The 22467-nt window shown below is 42.5% G+C and overlaps 1 protein-coding gene across 4 annotated transcripts in view; it reads right to left on the bottom strand.

The window, feature by feature from the left end:
• ptpn13 (protein tyrosine phosphatase non-receptor type 13) overlaps positions 1-22467 on the bottom strand; it is a 129803-nt gene that overhangs the window by 105237 nt on the left and 2099 nt on the right. For all 4 annotated transcript variants that reach the window (XM_024013726.2, XM_024013729.2, XM_024013730.2 and 1 more), the window contains exon 2: positions 2829-2948. In XM_024013726.2, the coding sequence (XP_023869494.1) occupies positions 2829-2943 (115 nt within the window). In that variant the 5' untranslated portion in view covers positions 2944-2948. The remainder of the gene's footprint in view (positions 1-2828; positions 2949-22467) is intronic.

Here is a 22467-nt window from a genome sequence, read left to right as displayed (position 1 = left end):
CACAGGGGACTCCAATGACTTGTAGAAACATCTCAAGGATGATGAATGGAAGCAGATGCACCTAGCTCAATTTCGAGTCTCATAGCAAAGAGTCTGAATACTTATGTAAATAAGGTTGCTGTTATGTATTTTTAATACATTTGAAAGAAATTCTAAACATGTTCGCCTTTGTCATTATGGGTTATTGTGTGTAGATTGAGGATAAAAATGTAAATTGCATTTTAGAAAGGCTGCAACGTTAACAAAATGGGGGGGGGGGGTCCAGGGTCTAATACTATCATTTATCCGGACTGTTAAGATAGGGGGGACGATCTGATTTCAAGAATTTAAATTCAACTGATTGGACATGATTTGGAAAGGCACACACCTGTCTATATAAGGTCCCACAGTTGACAGTGCATGTCAGAGCAAAAACCAAGCTATGAGGTCAAAGGAATTGTACGTAGAGCCCTGAGACAAGATTGTGTCGAGGCACAGATCTGGGGAACGGTACAAAAACATTTCTGCAGCATAGAAGATTCCTAAGAACACAGTGGCCTCCATCATTCTGAAATGGAAGTTTGGAACCACCATGAATCTTCCTATAGCTGGCTGCCCGGCCAAATTGAGTAATCGGGGGCCAAGAACCCGATGGTCACTGACAGAGCTCCAGAGTTTCTATATGGAGATGGGAGAACCTTCCAGAAGGACAACTATCTCTGCAGCACTCCACCAATTAGACCTTTATGGTAGAGTGTACAGACGGTAGCTGCTCCTCAGTAAAAAGGCACATGACAGCCCACTTGGAGTTTGACAAAAGGCACCTAAAGGACTCTCAGACCATGAGAAACAAGATTGTCTGGTTTGACGAAACCAAGATTGTACTCTTTGGCCTGAATGCCAAGCGTCACGTCTGGAAGAAATCTGSCACCATCCCTACGGTGATGCATGGTGGTGGCAGCATCATGCTGTGGGGATGTTTTTCAGCGGCAGGGACTGGGAGATTAGTCAGGATCGAGGCAAAGATGAACAGAGCAAAGTACAGAGAGATCCTTGATGAAAACCTGCTCCAAAGCGCTCAGGACCTCAGACCGGGACGAAGATTCACCTTCCAAAGGGACAACAACCCTAAGCACACAGCCAAGACAACGCAGGAGTGGCTTTGGGACAAGTCTCTGAATGTCCTTGAATGGCCCATGCAAAGCCCRGACTTGAACCCAATCTAACATCTCTGGAGAGACCTGAAAATAGCTGTGCAGCAACGCTCCCCATCCAAACCTGACAGAGCTTGAGAGGATCTGCAGAGGAGAAATGGGAGAAACTCCCCAAATACAGGTGTGCCAAGCTGGTAGCGTCATACCCAAGAAGACTCTAGGCTGTAATTGCTGCCAAAGGTGCTTCAACAAAGTACTGAGTAAAGGGTCTGAATACTGATGTAAATGTTATATCAAGTCCACCTGGTCGTGCTGCTGCTCCAGTTTCAACTGTTCTGAYATTTACTCCTGAGGTCCTGACCTGTTGCAMCCTCTACAACCACTGAGATYATCATCATCATCATCATCATCATCTGACCCTGCTGGTCATCTATGAACATTTGAACATCTTGGCCATGTTCTGTTATAATCTCCACCCGGCACAGYCAGAAGAGGACTGGCCACCCCTCCATAGCCTGGTTCCTCTAGGTTTCTTCCTAGGTTCTTGCCTTTCTAGGGAGTTTTTCCTAGCCTCCTAGCCTTTTCCTTCCTCTACATCTGCATTGCTTCCTGTTTGGGGTTTTAGGCTGGGTTTCTGTGTAGCACTTTGTGACATCGGCCGATGTAAAAACGGCTTTATAAATACATTTCATTGATATTTCAGTTTGACATTTTTTATACATTTGCAAAAATCWGTTTTTGCTTTGTCATTATGGGTTAAGTGTGTAGATTGATGAGGAAAAACAACAATTKAATACAKTTTTGAATAAGGCTGTAACGTAACGAAATATAGAAAAAGTCAAGGTCTTAATACTTTCTGAATGCACTGCATATAAAAAAATATAGTTACCACAGCCATGGAGACATTGGAGATATAGCAGAGAAGAATCATGAGTCATTTAAATAAACCACCATCCTGGRTCACTGTCTCAACAGGACCATAGACTTTCTGGGAAATGTGTAAATGAGATGAAAATTAGAGAGAGAGATAGAAAGAGATGCAAAAGAAAACAAGAGGGGTATTTTGTGGGCTTTGTGTTTGGGGTGAGGAAAACAAAATGGAGGCCGATACACAACAAGGATGGTTAATGCCGAGAATGGAGAGAAAGAAAAGAAAGAACAGCGAATGACAGACAGATAAAAGACTTCAACTCATCCGATCAGACCAGACAAACCGGGGGAACTGGATGACGCAACGAACACACACACCTCTGAATCTCTCTGGTGTGCGTGCGCTGGAAGAAGTAGAGTGTGTCTGGACAACGAGCTGTCAGCAGTCTCACTCCCTAAGGTATATACACAGTGAACTCTGGTTACCTAGCGATATGTCGTGGCTGCAGTAGCTCCACTGAATAATGGCAGACTCGCTTTATGCGCAACAGCCTCGTCTCAGGGGGTACTGAAACTTTGATGAATCTTGTGATTACTGTAATCAATCATATTTATAAAGCACTTCTTACATTAGCTGATATCTCAAAGTGCTGTACAGAAACCCAGCCTAAAACCTCAAAACAGCAAGCAATGCAGATGTAGAAGGTCGGTGGCTAGGAAAAACTCCCTAGAAAGGCCAAAACCTAGGAAGAAACCTAGAGAGGAACTAGAGTATGAGAGGTGGCCAGTTCTCTTCTGGCTGTGCCGGGTGCTATATCAACGTACCTCTTCTGAATAGCTCCTGGAGGCTCTCGGCACTCTGACTGAGGACAGCCCAGACCTCCTCCTCCTGAAGGGGAGCTCCTCGTACCTCCAGAGCTTCAGCCAGAGAGACATGCATCGTCCCTGCGAGGAGAAAACATACACACACATTATTAAAATGTGCCAAGTGGGGACAGTGGCTTACAGTATATTGCTTTATATAACAAAACCAATTTAAAAAATAAAATAATGGACTTGCATCATCACTGAGGGACAGAAATAACTAATACATTTAAAACATACTTTAGCTTAGTGGTTTGTTGTAATTAGGTGGGGGGGGGGGGGGGGGGGGTTCATTCCAGGGAGTGGGGATCTCCTGTAAACAGATCTTATGTTATGTGATTCATTCTTCCACATAAGATTTAAAACCGCTAAAGGAGAGGAGAGAATGCAGTGTCACTACTTCCAAGACCAGCACTGTAATACGGGCTAGGTCTCCCATCATATCGTGCTCTGCTCCAGCTGACGCGACGCACCGGCCCGCTGACGCGACGCACCGGCCCGCTGACGCAACGCACCGGCCCGCTGACGCAACGCACCGGCCCGCTGACGTACTTATAAAAGCCAGGAAGTGTGAGGAATAACAACTCCCTCCAAGAACACAGGACACTATTATATACGAGAAACACCTAAAAATGTACCAAAGACTCCAACCACCCGAAACATAGACTGTTCTCCATGCTACAGTCCGGCAGGCGGTACCGGTGCATCAAGGCTCAGACCAACAGACTCACACAACTTCTAGACTGTTAAATGGTGAACAACTACTGCTCTACTACAGACTATCCACACTGACTGTGCCCATCCACAGGTGCACACTCAAGACAACCTACGCTGCTGCTAAAATKATTATTGATTAAATAACCCCATTACCCTGCTGTCCATTGATTATTGAGTGTCATTACATTAGTTGTTATTTATCCTGCTACTAGTCACTATTATTCCTGTTTACATGTAAAAACTCAGAAAAAATAAACGTCCTCTGTCAACTTTAATTTCAGCAAATTTAACATGTGTAAATATTTGTATGAACATAAGATTCAACAACTGAGACATAAACTGAACAAGTTCCACAGACATGTGACTAACAAATTGAATATTGTGTCCCTGAACAAAGGGGGGTGGGGGTAGGGGGGGGTCAATATCAAAAGTAACAGTCAGTGCTTCTACACCTGTTTGGGGTTTTAGGCTGAGTTTCTGTACAGCACTTTGTGACATCAGCTGATGTAAGAAGGGCTTTTTAAATACATTTGATTGAGTATCTGGTGTGACCGCCAGCCGCATTAAGTACTGCAGTGCATCTCCTCCTCATGGACTGCACCAGGTTTGCCAGTTCTTGCTGTGAGATGTTACCCCACTCTTCCACCAAGGCACCTGAAAGTTCCCAGACATTTCTAGAGGTGCGGGGGGGGGGGGGGGGTCCCCAGACGTGCTCAGTGGATTGAGATCCGGCTCTTCGCTGGCTATGGCAGAACACTGACATTCCTATCTTGCAGGAAATCACCCACAGAACGAGCAGTTGGCTGGGGCATTGTCATGCTGGAGGGTCATGTCAGGATGAAGGGTACCACATGAGGGAGGAGGATGTCGTCCCTGTAACGCACAGCGTTGAGATTGCCTGCAATGACAACAAGCTCAGTCCGATGATGCTGTGACACACCGCCCCAGACCATGATGGACCCTCCACCTCCAAATCGATTCCACCCCAGAGAACAGGCCTTGTGTAACGCTCATTCCGTCGACGATAAATGCGAATCCGACCAATCCGACCATGGTGAGACAAAACAGCGACTCGTCAGTGAAGAACACTTTTTGCCAGTCCTGTCTGGTCCAGCGACGGTGGGTTTGTGCCCATAGCGACATTGTTGCCGGTGATGTCTGGTGAGGAACTGCCTTACAACAGGCCTACAAGCCCCTCACAACAGGCCTACAAGCCCTCAGTCCAGCCTCTCTCAGCCTATTGCGGACAGTCTGAGCACTGATGGAGGGATTGTGCGTTCCTGGTGTAACTTGGACAGGTGTTGCCATCCTGTACCTGTCCCGCAGGTGTGATGTTCAGATGTACTGATCCTGTGCAGGTGTTACACGTTGTCTGCCACTGCGAGGACGATCAGCTGTCCGTCCTGTCTCCCTGTAGCGCTGTCTTAGGCGTCTCACAGTACGGACATTGCAATTTATTGCCCTGGCCAGATCTGCAGTCCTCATGCCTGCTTGCAACATGCCTAAGGCACGTTCACGCAGATGAGCAGGGACCCTGGGCATCTTTCTATAAATACCTAGGTGTCTGGCTAGACTAAACTCTCCTTCCAGACTCACATTAAGCATCTCCAATCCAAAGTTAAATCTAGAATCAGCTCCCTATTTCGCAACAAATCCTCCTTCACTCATGCTGCCAAACATACCCTAGTAAAACTGTCATTACAAAATAGCCTCCAATACTCTACTCAGCAAATTGGATGTAGTCTATCACAGTGCCATCCATTTTGTCACCAAAGCCCCATATACTACCCACCACTGCGACCTGTATGCTCTAGTCGGCTGGTCCTCGCTACATATTCGTCGCCAAACCCACTGGCTCCAGGTCGTCTATGGCTCTTTGCTGGGTAAGGGTCCRCCTTATCTCAGCTCACTGGTCACCATAGCAACACCCACCCGTAGCACGTGCTCCAGCAGGTATATTTCCCTGGTCATCCCCAAAGACAACACCTCCTTTGGCCGCCTTTCCTTCCAGTTCTCTGCTGCCAATGACTTGAATGAATTGCAAAAAAATAAAGAAATAAAATAAAATGGGCTCCTCTGACAGCTGACACTTAAAGTACATCTAAATAGCCCATCCAACCAACTACCTACCTCATCCCCATATTTGTTTTTCTGCTGTTTAGCACATCAGTATTTCTACTTGCACTTCCTCATCTGCACATAATCACTCCAGTGTAAATTGCTAAATTGTAATTACTTCGCCACTATTGGCCTATTTATTGCCTTACCTCATTTCATTTGCACACACTGTATATAGATGTTTCTATTGCTATTGACTGTAGTTTTGTTTATCCCACGTGTAACTGTTGTTTTTGGTCGCACTGCTTTATCTTGGCCAGGTCGCAGTTGTAAATGAGAACTTGTTCTCAACTGGCCTACCTGGTTAGATAAAAAGGTGAAATAAATACAAATGTAAATAAAAAAATGTGGGGTCAAACGACATCAGGAGGGCTAGCTCAGAACTCCTGAAAATGTATTTTAAAAAGAACTGATTCTAGCAATGAAAGAATTTTTTAAAAGTGTCCAGGTACCATCGTTGGCCTGTGGATGTGAAAGATTCAGTAGGCTACTGACAATACACATCTGGACACACAAACACACAACACGGTAGCACTGTTGGAATCACTTTCATAGATTAGTTTGATGCCTTTTRGAAACAGAAGATGTTCTACAGGAGTCCGTCCAAATCATCTTGGCGCCAGGACTCTGTCCACGCATTTCAAGGCTGCGCTGAGACAATGACCCAAGAACAGCTYAGTTAATCCCTACCATTGTGTCGCTGAGTTGTCATAATGCTGCAGAAAATGTACATTATACCAGGGATATAGCAACAATGATGAAAATATAACATTTGTCATTCACACACGTGTGTGTGTGTGATATATATATATATATAGACATATTAAAGAAATCACCAGTATATTGAATAGTTATTGCTTAGGCTAGTGCACGCCTGGGTCATTTCTTAACCCACAATAAATACACAAACTGTGCTAGAAAATGCATTTACAATTCTTTCCTTGAAATTCATTAGGAATTAGAGTGCTGCATACCTCAACAATTATATAATTATCTGCACTTTCATAAAAACACTAGAGATAAAACGTTATGGACGAGATATTCTGCGTTATGGATGTGACAGGGTMCCAAAAGACAGAAAGCAAATTTACAACGATTTAGAAATGTCATTCTATAGTATTAATGACAGATGTTTTATTAAGAATATTTGAAAATGGTACCTCCTCTCCCTGTTGTCCACAAAAAGGACACAGACTGAACAACTTGACCTGCAGCCACCCAGGCCTGGTCGTTATTGGCTGGCGAGATGTACACAAATCCTGTGTGGTCGTTTCTCCTTAAGAACTGCATCTCAACAGCATCAGAGTCAGTCACCAGTCACACAAACTACCTGTGTATATACACTGAGTATACCACAGAATACACAATCCATGTCCTCCAGGCATGTCCTTCTTTAATGTGTCTCCTCCCCTTCATCTACACTCATTTGAAGTGGATTTAAACAAGTRACATCAATAAGGGATCATAGCTTTAATCTGGATTCACTTGGTCAGTCTGTCATGGAAAGAGCCTAATGTTTTATAGACTAAGTGTATACCTCTAACCCTAGACTCAGGGACTGATACTCATTTCATTCCCTTGTTTATTTGAGCTACATGGACTCATTCTTAACTCATCCCTGCTATATATTGACATATATCATTATGTTGATGTCTTTCCTATGAAGGGTTAAACTTCATTTTCATCATGTGAAATGGTAAAAAAAAACATTCAATTATAACCTACCAGTGGCACAGGTTTTGCATTTTAGTGTACATTTGTTGTCAGATTGTAAAACTGGCTTGCCAGTTTCAGTTAACAAGCATGCATAGGGCAGACTACACAGACCAATATTGTCACTGGGGGGTACACGTAGTTACTCAGGAAGTTAAACTCAGTATGACCAGTGAAGGTTTCTAGATAAAAATAAATACATATCAGACCTTTATTATGCCATGTGATCACATGCAATGCTCCAGTTAGCAGAACACATGATTACAGTTCATATGAGGACGGGAGTATAGATAGATCACACACAGATAAAGATTGCCCGCTAGCTTGTCCGTAATGGTCACATCCGGTACGCTTAGAACGAGTACTGACAAAGAGACAAAAGGAAACCAATCACACACACACACACACACACACACACATACACACACACACACACCACACACACACGAGCTCTTGACGAAAGTCAACTTTGCACAGAAAGTTTGTATTCAGTCATACTCGAAATGAGTCGACAATAACAACCTCTCCTCATCCGTTACGGATGTGACACTGCCTGTCCAAATCAGTGTTCATTCTATAATAGCACTGAATGGAAAAACATTACTTTATAGTTTCATTAACCTTCCGACTTGGTCAGAAACACAGGGGGACAGATGGGAGTAACAAAAGAGTAATATAAGAGCCCATTGTCAAAAGCTAGGAATTCTGGTTGACTGAAAATGACTGAGCCTTTCTATCCTACCATGGAATTTAAAAAAACAATGACCTTTTTAAAAGGCCGAATGTAGTCTTTACTTCAAAATACACACATTCAAGGTAAATCTTTTAAGCAGTTTCATAAGGAATTCATGGATTTTGTTTTTCCATGCGCAGGTTGACCTTACTAGGGAATTGCTCATAAGTAATGAACTAAATAGGGTGTCAATTAGGACTATCATAGACATGCCTCATTTACAGTAGGTTAACTGCAGAACTAACATGTGTTCCACTAGAGACGTGTCTTAACAAAGCTCTGCTTGGGAAAAACCTATTTGAATTCATTTCATAAAGTCAAATGAGGCAAGACCTGAGAACAAGTCTAGACAATGTCTACATTCAATCAGCTTCATATCATCGGGGCATGGACTCTATGATGTGCCAAGCGTCAAGTCTGGAGGAAATCTGGCACCATCCCTATGGTGGTGGCAGCATGCTGTGGGGATGTTTCAGCGGCAGGGACTGGGAGACTAGTCAAGATCGAGGCAACGATGAACAGAGAAAAGTACAGAGATCCTTGATGAAAACCTGATCCAGAGCGCTGAGGACCTCAGACCGGGGCGAAGGTTAATCTTCCAACAGGACAACGACCCTAAACACACAGCCAAGACAACGCAGGTGTGGCTTCGGGACAAGTCTCTGAATGTCCTCGAGTGGCCCAGCCAAAGCCCAGAATTTAACATCTCTAGAGAGACCTGAATATAGCTGATCAGCAACCCTCCCCACCCAACCTGACAGCGCTTGAGGGGATCTGCAGAGAGAAATGGGAGAACCACCCCCCCCACACAAAATACAGGTGTGCCAAGCTTATAGCTTCATACACAAGAAGACTCAAGGCTGTAATTGCTGCCAAAGGTGCTTCAACAAAAGTACTGGGTAAAGGGTTTGAATATTTATGTACAGTTGAAGTCAGAAGTTTACATACTCTTATGTTGGAGTCAATAAAACTTGTTTTTCAACCACTCCACAAATTTCTTGTTAACAAACTATAGTTTTGGCAAGTCAGTTAGGACATCTACTTTGTGCATGACACAAGTAATTTTTCCAACAATTGTTTACAGACAGATTATTTCACTTCTAATTCACTGTATCACATTTCCAGTGGGTCAGAAGTTTACATACACTAAGTTGACTGTGCCTTTAAACAGCTTGGGAAATTCCAGAAAATTGTGTCATGGCTTAAGAATCTTCTGATAGGCTAATTGACATAATTTGAGTCAATTGGAGGTGTACCTGGGGATGTATTTCAAGGCCTACCTTCAAACTCAGTATCTCTGAAAAATCAAAAGAAACCTCCACAAGTCTGGTTCATCTTTGGGAGCAAATTCCAAACCCCTGAAGGTACCACGTTCATCTGTACAAACAATAGTACGCAAGTATAAACACCATGGGAGCACACAGCCGTCATCCCGCTCAGGAAGGAGACACGTTCTGTCTCCTAGAGATGAACGTACTTTTGTGCGAAAAGTGCAAATCAATCCCAGAACAGCAAAGGACCGTGAAGATGCTGGAGGAAACAGGTACAAAAGTATCTATATCCACAGTAAAATGAGTCCTATATCGACATAACCTGAAAGAAGCCACTGCTCCAAAACCGCCATAAAAAAGCCAGACTGTGGTTCGCAACTGCACATGGTGAAAAAGATCGTACTTTTTGGATAAATGTCCTCTGGTCTGATGAAACAAAAATAGAACTGTTTGGCCATAATGACCATCGTTATGTTTGGATGAAAGAGGGGGATGCTTGCAAGCCGAAGAACACCATCCCAACCGTGATGCACAGGGGTGGCAGCATCATGTTGTGTGGGTGCTTTGCTGCAGGAGGGACTGGTGCACTTCACAAAATAGATGGAATCATGAGGGAGGAAAAGTATGTGGATATATTGAAGCAACATCTCAAGACAGTCAGGAAGTTAAAACTTGGTTGCAAATGGGTCTTCCAAATGGACAATGACCCCAAGCATACTTCCAACATTGTTGTCCTTAAGCCATTTTGCCACAAAGTCAAGGTATTGGAGTGGCCATCACAAAGCCCTGACCTCAATCCGATAGAAAATGTGGGCAGAACTGAAAAAGCATGTGCGAGCAAGGAGGCCAACAAACCTGACTCCGTTACACCAGCTCTGTCAGGAGGAATGGGACAAAATTCACCCAACTTATTATGGGAAGCTTGTGGAAGGCTACCCAAAACGTTTGACCCAAGTTAAAGCATTTAAATGCAATGCTACCAAATACTAACTGAGTGCATGTCAACTTCTGACCCACTGGAAAGTGATGAAAGAAATTAAAGAAATCTATTATTCTGACATTTTACATTCTTAAAATAAAGTGGTGATCCTAACTGACCTAAGCAGGGGAATTTTTACTAGGATTAAATGTCAGCAATTGTGATAAACTGAGTTTAAATGTATTTGGCTAAGGTGTATGTAAACTTCCGACTTCAACTGTGAATGCAATTTTATTTTTAATAAATTAGAAAATCTAAAAACCTGTTATTGCTTTGTCATTATGGGGTATTGTCTAGATTGAAGGACATTGTTTTGTTGTTAGCATGCCAATTGCAGGCTCCCTCAACTTGAGACATGTGGCATTGTGTTGTGACAAATGCCACTTGAAAATGTACAGTTGTCCCAAGCACAAGGTTCACCTGTGTAATAATCATGCTGTTTAAATAGCTTATTGATATACCACACCTGTCAGGTGGATGGATTATATTGGCAAAGCAGAAATGCTCACTAACAGGCATGTAAACGAATATATGACCAAAAGTATATGGACACCTGCTCGTCGAACATCTCATTCCAAAATCATGGGCATTAATATGGAGTTGGTCCCCCTTCGCTGCTATAACAGCCTTCCACTCTACAAGAGCATTAGCTCACAGTTGGCGTTCCAATTCATCCCAAAGGTGTTCAATGGGTCAGGTTGAGGTCAGGGCTCGGTGCAGGCCAGTCAAGTTCATCCACACCGATCTTGACAAACCATTTCTGTATAGACCTCGTTTTGTGCACAGGGACATTCTCATGCTGAAACGGTAAATGCCTTCCTCCAAACTCTTGCCACAAAGTTGGAAGCACAGAATTGTCTAGAATAGAATCGTATGCTGTAGCATTAAGATTTCCCTTCACTAGAACTAAGGGGCCTAGCGCCTGAACCATGAAAAACAGCCCCAGTATTCCTCCTCCACCAGACTTTAGTTGGCACTATGCAGTCGGGCAGGTAGTGTTCTATTGGCATCCACCAAACCCAGATTTGTCTGCGAGACGGTGAAGCGTGATTCATCACTCCAGATTCCAACGGCGGCGAGATTTACACCACTCCAGCCGACGCTTGGCATTGCGCACGGTGATCTTAGGCTTGTGTGCGGCTGCTCAGCCATGGAAACCCATTTCATGAAGCTCCCGACTAACAGATCTTGTGCTGACGTTTGGAACTTCAGTGCTTCAGCACTCGGTGGTCCCGTTCTAAAGACCTTGTGTGGCCTACCACTTCCCGACTGAGCCGTTGTTGCTCCTAGACGTTTCCATTTCACAATAAAGAGCACTTAGTTGACCGCGGCAGCTCTAGCAGGGCAGAAATTTGACGAACTGACTTCTTGATGAAAGTGGCATCCTATGACGGTGCCACGTTGAAAGTCACACCGAGGTCTTCCGTAAGGCCAATCTACTGCCCATGTTTGTCGATGGAAATTGCATTGCAATGAGCTCGATTTTATACACCCGTCAGCAATGTGGCTGAAATGGCCAAATCCACTAATTTGAAGGGGCGTCTATATACTTTTGTATATATAGTGTATGTGCACACAATTTGAGAGAAATAAGCTTTGTGCGTATGGAACATTTCTGGGATTTTTTTTATTTATTGCAGCTCATGAAACCAACACTTTACATGTTGCGTTTATATTTTTGGTCATTATATAATGGGATTTGATCATTATATAATGGGATTTGATACTGTGATTTTATTGCGATTCGATGTTCCAAACATTGCTCACCATATGTCTGCTGCAGAGGGATAGAGACATGAGAAAACTAGTTTTGATCAGTCATGGAAATAAAAAGTGCTGAAAACAAATTTATTCCCAAAATGGAGAACAGTTTGTGCTGAGTTTGCAGTGTGTGTGTGTGTGTGTKKGGGGGGGGGGGGGGGTTTAGAGTGTCTATGATTAACGGGCAACGGACAAGGCGAAGCGCATCATATAGGACCCCACACAAAATGTTGCCCAATGTTAAGAATAGGAGCAGGGTAAGTTGTTCCATCAGCCATCGAGCTGCTGAACCAGTGGGACAGTAGGCTGCAGGCTTTGAATACAGTATGTGAACATGTAAATCTGTGACTTTCAAGTTTTCAGTACTGCATGTAATAGTGTTGTGTATTTGTATGCTGACGCCAAAAAAAATGGTTTTATGTAAATGGATGATAAAGTATATCTTACAGTAGAGTTCATTACACAGTAGAGAACTCTACAGTTGAGTACACTATAATATACTGTACTGTACAAACTTGTGAAACAGACATCTTTGATTGGTTCAGACTTGATCCGGTCCAGACCAACCAGATTTGGTATTTTTTTGAGGGCAGACCTCATTAAAATAGCAGCATATAATAGTGTGTAAAATAACACCCAAATAACCAAAAGGAGGATATTTCATATGTATACCTTTTGTGTACCTATTTAGGATACATCACCATGAAGAAAACGATATTCATTTCCATAATTATTCATTTCTTATGCATCAGGGACCCATGATAAAATTCCATTACAGAAAGGTGGTTACCAGGTGTAAATCCACTTCACCTACTGTAGTTCAATTACCAAAAAAGATTTGTGTCACGTCATAGCTGACACCCCCATTCTTTCTGCATACATTGTTGAATCTTAAGTCGGAGCAGATATTTAAGAGTTTTTGGAAAACGTGGATATAAACAGAGGGAGGTTTTACCGAAATTCTTGTTACCAAACTTTGCATATGCACAGTTCTTCCAGTAAATGTTATTGTAAAACGTCCAGYGTACATTGTTAAGAGTAGTCCTTGTGCATAGAGTTATGGTTTGTTAAACGCAATTCTGGAATTGCGCTTTCTATAAGACGGTCGCTGGTCCACCGACTGTCGAATGGCAATTTAAAAATGGCCACGTCCATTCCATTATCTATATTTCAATAGGTTTTCTATGGAGGAATGACAGTATAATTTACTACAGATAGGTATTCTCCCATTCAAGTTATTCTCTGATGTGTGGACCTCCAACCATCTTTATGGTGCCATTTGAAAAGTTAAAATGTACATTTATCAGCCAAAACATATCACCCATCCTGTATTCAAAAGAATGTTATGACTCAACCAATGGWGGGSACAACAAACACCTCAGATGTAAAGTAGGGTTTAGACTACAACATAATAAACATGTATTTGGTGAGGATTTTACTGGACTAAAATCGGCAGGATTTTTTTTGTTGTGAAAAAATGTCAACATTTGTATTTTAAAACTTAAGAATTAATAGTTTGACAACCTTGTGTGTTAGCTTTTAAAAATGTTAGCAATCTCACCCGTTTATCTTTTCCAGTGATTGATGTTTCTATGTCTCACGGTATAGTGGCAGGGGCTCAACTTTCAGCACCTTTACCTCTTGAATGTTTTGGCATTCAGGTCCAAAAAGTCACTTTCTACAAATGATACATCCAGCTCAATGTAAGTCACACTAATAAAGAAATAGTTGTTTGATGCCTTCTTTCACCTTTGTCACTGTCCCCAATGGCACCCTATCCCCATTGTGCCATATGGGCCCTGGCCAAAAGTAGTGCACTATATAGGGAATAGGGTTTCATAGGGCTCTGGTCAAAAGTAGTGCACTATATAGGGAATAGGGTTTCATAGGGCCCTGGTCAAAAGTAGTGCACTATATAGGGAATAGGGTTTCATAGGGCCCTGGTCAAAAGTAGTGCACTATATAGGGAATAGGGTTCCATTTGGGACGCATTCAGTGTGATAAACCCCAGCTGCTAGGCTGGGACGATAAAGTATGCTTAAATCCTCTGAATCCGATTGCGATGTGATGCAAGTGAACTATAGGAAACGTCGGGTTTTAAAGGGATTACATTTAACTAAGCAAAAACCATGAGTACCTAAATAGATGTGCGTCACATTTCAATTGAAATGTGGAGTCAGACCGTATGTGGGGTTTACTGCCTGTTGCTGTAATGCTGACGTAACAGGGCTACATCAGTTATGGGTTGTCGTGTTTCCCCTATATATGTGTATAGATGAATGGCCCCAGGAAGAAACCAGTTGCTGCTCACCACCACCAAATAAAACACTGAAACATAGATTCTGTCATGAATATTACACGCAGGGATGGATCGGTTTTGCAGAAACCTCTGCTAAATCCTGAAGCTTATCTAACACAATCCACGCTGGTCAAAACGCAGAAAAAAATAGATAAGAATCAGCATCACAATCTACAAATCAGCCAAATGGGTACAAATGTGGACAATTATTCTAATGGATGGTAAGTGGATCAGTACGGTAGAGTTGATGAATAGGCATGTAGGGATAGTAATACATATTTATGCAAGAATGCAAGTTAAAATACTTTGGTCAATAGGATGGATCCAGGACTAAAGGGAAAGTGGGTTACAACCCATAACGATACTCATTAAAAACGACAGAATGGGTGAGAGTGAGTAGCGTGGAGAAGACCTTGGCCCAATTGTTCAGCGTTCTTGTTATTTCAACAGAGACCTAACAGAGGAATGTTTTTATCCTGACAGAGGCTGCTATGGAGGGCAGGCCCTATTCTCTGAGAGAGAGAGAGAAAGAGCTGGCATGCGAGAGAGAGCTGGCGGGCGAGAGAGAAAAAGAAAGTGTGTGAGAGTGAGAAAGAGCACAAGAACGAGAAGAGAAGAAGAGAGAAAGAGCACAAGAACGAGAAGAGAAGAAAAGAGAGCGAAAGAGCACAAGAACGAGAAGAGAAGAAGAGAGCGAAAGGAGAGAAAGAGGGTGTGAGTGTCATTTTCTCTTTCCAAAAGAGGGTTGTGGTTTGTTCTATTCCAAGTTATTTCCCACACTACATTTAGAGAGGAACAAACTAAGACTACTATGTCACAGTCACAAGAAGGTGCTATACATGGTCACACGCTAGGTTGTATATTCTAAAATTCACCCCCAAAAAATGCACCTTTTCCCACCAGTGGTGTTTCCAGTGGTGTGATTCCACCAAACTGTTGCAGATCAAAATTAGTGCGTGGTGAGTAGGTGTGTCCAAACCTTTGACTGGTACTGTATACTAAGGAATATGTGAAAATTCTGTAGCAATATAGAGTGGGAAAACGGCTGTGCGTTTGTACAATTAAGACACTGCAGTACATAAAACCTAATAAAACCATCTGTCTTGTCCAGGACTGGAGCCTACACAGACCGGTGGCCTATATATATAGCCAATCAGAGCTGCATTAGGCCTATAACATTTGCCGCACGGGCCTGCCATCATTCACTTGCCAAAAGCCACACCTGAATGGATTTCTGCAAATACCACAGGAGTGTCTCACATTTGGGAACTTCACAGTCCTATTGATAAAACACCATGAAAAGATAGGCAACTGATGGCGAGAGCCTATGCACATCAACAACAAGATCAACAACTAATGCTAGCCAGAGTGAGACGCGCTAAAAATCTAACGAGGTAACACTAGATAAATGCGATCAAACTTTTTCAGCTAGTCGGCCGTCAACTGCACTGATAAACGATGGGGAACAGTAGCCTTGCTCATCCTTCTGCAGTTTGCCTGCCAATGCACGCTTGTCCCAACCCACGTTTTGACAACTGACAGGGAACTTGCCTGCCTGACAAATACATTTGACTGACAACAGATATGCTAATTGTGGATAACAGTCATTCATGTTCAGAATAGCTAGCTAAGCAATTGACACCTGCATCTCTAGTTGTAGGCAGTGAAAAACAATAAGGGGAATAAATCAGTGAAAACAACAATGTATTTTGTATTTTACACGAGCAACTGCGACCCAAACTGGCCATTGTTTTATTAGAAGAAAAAAACATGTCCCTTTATAAATGTCCACAGGATGCTGTATATAGCATTTCAAAAAATAAAATAAAAATAATATGTATACAGCCTTTGATGCTATGCTTGCAGATGTGCATAATATGCTGCGACTAATCAAAAAGTATTTAATAACTTCAAAACAACAAAAATGCAGCTGTAAGTTGTTGTAACATTTAAACTTCAAACATGTTTTTCGTGTTTTTGCACAGCATGGATCACCAGTGCAGTTGAATGCAGCACTCAAAATGTCCTGTGCAGCACTCAAAATGCCAGCCTAGGCTACTGCTGTAACGTGCTGTAACAGGTCTACATGTTCTACTGCTGTAACAGGTCTACATGTTCTACTGCTGTAACAGGTCTACATGTTCTACTGCTGTAACAGGCCTACATGTTCTACTGCTGTAACAGGTCTACATGTTCTACTGCTGTAACAGGAGTTGAGAAAGCGAGCTGTAGCCCAGCCCACCACCAGTTGGTTGATTGAGGAGTTTTGCAAAGCCCCAGAAGTTTAGGGGGGGGTATTCCCGCATTAAGACAAGAGCCACAAAACAGACAGTTAGATGTGTACTAAGAACACTGGCAGTACTAACAGGTCTACATTGTTCTGAGACTAAGCTGTAACAGGTCTAAGATCCGTGCTAACTGGCTGTCAGATTACAGGGTTCTATCATGTTTGCTATGGGGTTTTGGCGCTAGGGCTGATAAAGGGTCTGTACGGAGGGTTCTGAGACCTGCTTTCTAGGACAGGTCTAGGACAGATGTTCTATTACTGCATTGTTAAGGTCTAAGCTATGTATCTACTGGCTTGTATACAGGGTCTACATGTTTCTACTGCTCTCAACAGGCCTACATGTTCTAGTTTCTAGCTGGTACACAGGGTCTAGCATGTTCTAACCATCTGCTCTAACAGGTCTACATTTGTTCTCACTTTGCTTTGTAACAGGTCTAGAGCGTAGCCTTCTGGGGGTAGCTAACTGGGAAGAATTATTCCACGCTAGACATTTGGAGTTGGAGAGAGAGCGGTTTTGAAAATGCACGATTTACTTTACGTTTGTTTATTTACGTTTTGTTTCTAATTTGTTGGACTGGACCACATGTATTTCTAACTCGCTGCTTGTCATGTGTCGAGACATGTTCTCTATCAAGGAGGCCCAGCCTTTTTGTTTAATTACTCAGTCAGACCATAGAAATACTATGAATGCTCCATGTCGATTTTTGTAGCAAATATACTGTATACATTGTTCAATAATACACACATGAATGGCTACACTGGGCCCCTTTGTAACAGGTCTACATGTTCTACTGCTGTAACAGGTCTACATGTCTCTCATACTGCTGTACACGGTCTACATGTTCTACTGCTGTAACAGGTCTACATGTTCTACTGCTGTAAACAGGTCTCACATGTTCTAACTGGACTGTAACAGGTCTACATGTTCTACTTGCTCTAACAGGGGTCACAATGTTCTACTGCTCTAAAGGACAGGCACTACATGTTCTACTGCTTAACTAGGTCTAACATGTCTACTGCTTAACAGGTCTACATGTTCTACTGCTGTAACAGGTTCTACATGTTCTACTGCTGTAACAGGCTTCAATAGTCTACTGCTGTAACAGGTCTACATGTTCTAGTCTGCTGTAACAGGTCTACATGTTCTACTGCTGTAAAAGGTCTACATGTTCTACTGCTGTAACAGGTCTACACATGTTCTAACTGCTGTAACAGCATCAAGGTCTCTACTTGCAATCTGTACGTTACTTCTACTCGCTGTAACAGGTTTCTATCAGTTTCACTGTCTCCGTAACAGGCTCTACATGTTCTTACTGCTGTACACACAGGTCTACTATGGTTTCTATGGCACTGGGCGCTTGTAAAAAGGCCTACCAATGTTCTGGACGCTTAACAGGTTGACTACAGTAGTTCTAGACTGCTTCAGCTGTGTATTAATACAGAGTGTACACTGTTCTACTGGCTAGTAAAACAGGCCGTACATGTATCTGAACCAATGCTGAAAGTACTGCTACGTGCTGTTAAACAGGACCTACATGCTTTCTCAAACTGGCAGTAGTTAACACATGTAATGCACAGGCCTACAATGGTTTATGCTTCGGTCTAATATTTAATGCCTGAAAGTCTAATGTTCGTACTAGCTTAACAGCTACACGTTCTCGCTGTCTATGACAGCTATGTTCTACTGCTAGCTGTAACAGGTCTCCTACAGTTCTACTGCTCTACAGGTCCATGAGTTTCTACACTGTTAACTACACAATGTTCTTGCCTACTAACAGGTCTACATGGTACTGTTAGTTACTGATTCGACTGGGAGCGTAGGAGGGTTGACTGTAGACGGAGGCCTAACGATGGCTTGTCCATCTACAATGTGTTATTGTTGCTAGGGGTTGTATAGGTTTTTTTTGGGTTATCAAATATATGAAAGGCTTTAAAAACAAAAGCGCCAGATCTCGCAACATTTGTAGTAGCTTACTATGACTGAGAAGAGTGTGTCTGTCACAGAACTACCTTTTTCTCACTGTGTCGTTATAAAACGGGAACAGAAGCGTCATTTCAGAGCATTCAAGTTAAAGCCTGATGTGCTGGCATTGCGTCAATTTAATTTCATAAAGTAGATGGCTCAACACTGTTGACTCGCTTGGTTGTCCTAGTCGGCCCCACCAGGCTTTGGGTTTGACAGGTAGACGCTAGCTCTAATTTGCCACATTATGACTGACTTGTGATCATTGCCCTTGCTAAGTCTGATTATATTGACATTTCCAGCCTTAGTCGCGGATAAAACAGTGCATCCCGATTGGGTGGAACGCAGCAAACAATGATAGCAAATTATTTTTTTTGACTACCAAGAAAATGTATTGGTGAATTATATTAATCAAGCATTGAACTGCATCATCTATTCTGCCAAAAATGCCTTAGTGTACGTCACGGATTTATAAAAAAGTACCGAAATGTTACCGTTTCCATCACAGCTGTCATGATTTATTGTTAGTTACATGTTAGTGACTTTACTCGCATAAAACTGTGGATGGAAAATGGTTAGTGTCACAAGAAGTGATATTAACATAAGATAGTCTATGAGGGTACAGACATAGGGTAACAGTCACAAGAAGGATATTACTAAGACTACTATGGTATACACGGTAACAGTCACAAGAAGGATACTAACTAAGACTACTATGGTATACAGGGTAACAGTCACAAGAAGGATTATTAACTAAGACTACTATGGTATACAGGGTAACAGTCACAAGAAGGATACTAACTAAGACTACTATGGTATATCACGGTAACAGTCACAAGAAGGATACTAACTAAGACTACTATGGTAATACAGGGTAACAGTCACAAGAAGGATATAACTAAGACTACTATGGTATACACGGTAACAGTCACAAGAAGGATACTAACTAAGATACTATGGTATACACGGTAACAGTCACAAGAAGGATACTAACTAAGACTACTATGGTATACAGGGTAACAGTCACAAGAAGGATACTTAACTAAGACTACTATGGTTATACAGGGTAACAGTCACAAGAAGGATATTAACTAAGACTACTATGGTATACAGGGTAACAGTCACAGAAGGATACTAACTAAGACTACTATGGTATACAGGGTAACAGTCACAAGAAGGATACTAACTAAGACTACTATGGTATACAGGGTAACAGTCACAAGAAAGGATACTACTAAGACTACTATGGTATACACGTAACAGTCACAAGAAGGATACTAACTAAGACTACTATGGTATAACAGGGTAACAGTCACAATAAGGATAATTAACTTAGAGTTCCTAGTCTTAGATTGTCCAAATGGCACCGCTATTCCCTATATCAAATTGTATTTGTGACATTCGCCAAATACAACAGGTGTAAACCTTACAGTGAAAATTCCTTACTTACAAGCTCTTAACCAACAATGGCAGTTTTAAGAAGTGTAAAGTATTTACTAAAATAAACTGAAAAAATAAAACAGACAATAGAAAATAACTAATAATGAAAGAGCAACAGTGATGAGGCTTTATATACAGGGGTAACAGGTACAGAGTCAATGTGCGGGGGCACAGGTTAGTCAAGGTAAGATGTACATGTAGGTAGAGTGACTAGTGCACTATTTTGAGAAGAGCGCTATGGACCCTGGTCAAAAGTAGTGCACTACCCTATGGGCCCTGGTCTAAGTAGTGCACTACCCCTATGGACCCTGGTCAAAAGTAGTGCACTACCCCTATGGACCCTGGTCTAAAGTAGTGCACTACCCTATGGACCCTGGTCTAAAGTAGTGGCACTACCCTATGGACCCTGGTCTAAAGTAGTGCACTAACCCTATGGCCCTGGTCTAAAGTAGTGCACTACCCTATGCCCTGGTCAAAAGTAGTGCACTACCCCTATGGGCCCTGGTCTAAAGTAGTGCACTCCCTATGGACCCTGGTCAAAAAGTAGTGCACTACCCCTATGGACCCTGGTCAAAAGTAGTGCATACCCCTATGGGCCCTGGTCAAAAGTAGTGCACTACCCTATGGACCCTGGTCAAAAGTAGTGCACTACATAAGGAATAGGGCGGCATATGGAACGTAGCCCTATTCCTGTGGGTGCTGTAGTGTTTTTTCCTCTCGCCGGTCTGACTGGCGCAGTTACTCAGCATGAAAAACAACCCACTCTGTAAAATTACATTTTCAAGTGGGTGAATAAGACTGAATCAGTCAGATAACATAAATTGCCTCAGATTTTACTGCCATTTTTCTCTGCCTTTTAGGCCTACTAAAGATTTTTTTTTTTTAAGGGAGACAGCGCACACACACACACACACACAACACACACACACACACACACACACACACACACACACACACACACAACACCACACCACACCCACACACACACACACACACACACACACAACACACACAACAACACACACACACACACACACACACACACACACACACAACACACACAGCACACACACTTCCTTTCCAAACTTCACAGAAATCCCTCAAATCACAAGTAATAATTGACAACTTTTGAAGCAATCAAAAGAAAAGCTGAGAATGTTACACATGCAGGCTTTAGTTTCCAACGGCATAATAATTCAGAGATCTGAAAACGAGCTGCTGGTTCATTTTCTCCAGACTTTAGAGCTTAGGTTGTGTTGGAGCCGGTAAAACCATTTGATCAGAAGGGGGGAAGCAACTGTAATAGTGTAGAAGAAGGAAAAAATACATATTTTTCGACAGTTGCACATCAAAATATTTTATTTTTGAACGTATATGGATATTTGACTAAGTATGAATTTGTATTGATTTTTAGTTTTTGCTTTGTAGCACCTACAGACAAAACATTATGTTTGTCTTAAAAAGGAGCATGGTAAGGGCAAAATGTCACAAATGTTCCAACTTCAATTCATTATCTCAGTTATGATTTAAGATAACAAATGTCAACATTCCTTCCTCCAAAGGATTCTTCTATAGAGTCAATTGTGAAAATTCATGGTCCTATTTTGTTCTCAGTTTGAGGAATCACCAAGAGCCTTTCCTGGTCAGGTGAAAGAGCAACAGCTTTCCTGGTCAGGTGAAAGAGCAACGGCTTTCTGGTCAGGTGAAAGAGCAACGGCTTTCCTGGCCAGGTGAAAGAGCAACGGCTTTCCTGGCAGGTGAAAGAGCAACGGCTTTCCTGGCAGGTGAAAGAGCACCGGCTTTCCTGGTCAGGTGAAAGAGCAAACGGGGTTCTGGTCAGGTGAAAGAGCAACAGCTTCCTGGTCAGGTGAAAGAGCAACAGCTTTCCTGGTCAGGTAAAGAGCAACAGCTTTCCTGGTCAGGTGAAAGAGCAACAGCTTTCCTGGTCAGGTGAAAGAGCAACAGCTTTCCTGGTCAAGTGAAAGAGAACAGCTTTCTGGTCAAGTGAAGAGCAACAGCTTTCCTGGTCAAGTGAAAGAGCAACAGCTTTCTGTCAGTTGAAAGAGCAACAGCTTTCGCTTGTCATGTTCTCCTTTAAATGTGGGGAAAACATCCTGTCCTGTTGTTGATGTTTTGATGACAGGCAGCCTAGACATAAAGCAGGTCCATCATTACTAAGCCTTAGTCATCTCTTCCCCCTCTCTCCCTCCCCCGCAGCACTCTATTGGTCTTCACCTCATCCGCCCATTCCTGCTCATCACAGCATTACCATGGAGACAGTGACATGCAGCTCATGGATTTTTACTAAACCACCCCCCC

This window comes from Salvelinus sp. IW2-2015, linkage group LG20, assembly GCF_002910315.2.
Source record: "Salvelinus sp. IW2-2015 linkage group LG20, ASM291031v2, whole genome shotgun sequence".
Lineage (NCBI taxonomy): Eukaryota > Metazoa > Chordata > Actinopteri > Salmoniformes > Salmonidae > Salvelinus > Salvelinus sp. IW2-2015.
Note: the sequence above shows the minus strand (reverse complement) of the source record. Positions and strands in the feature narration are given on the sequence as shown.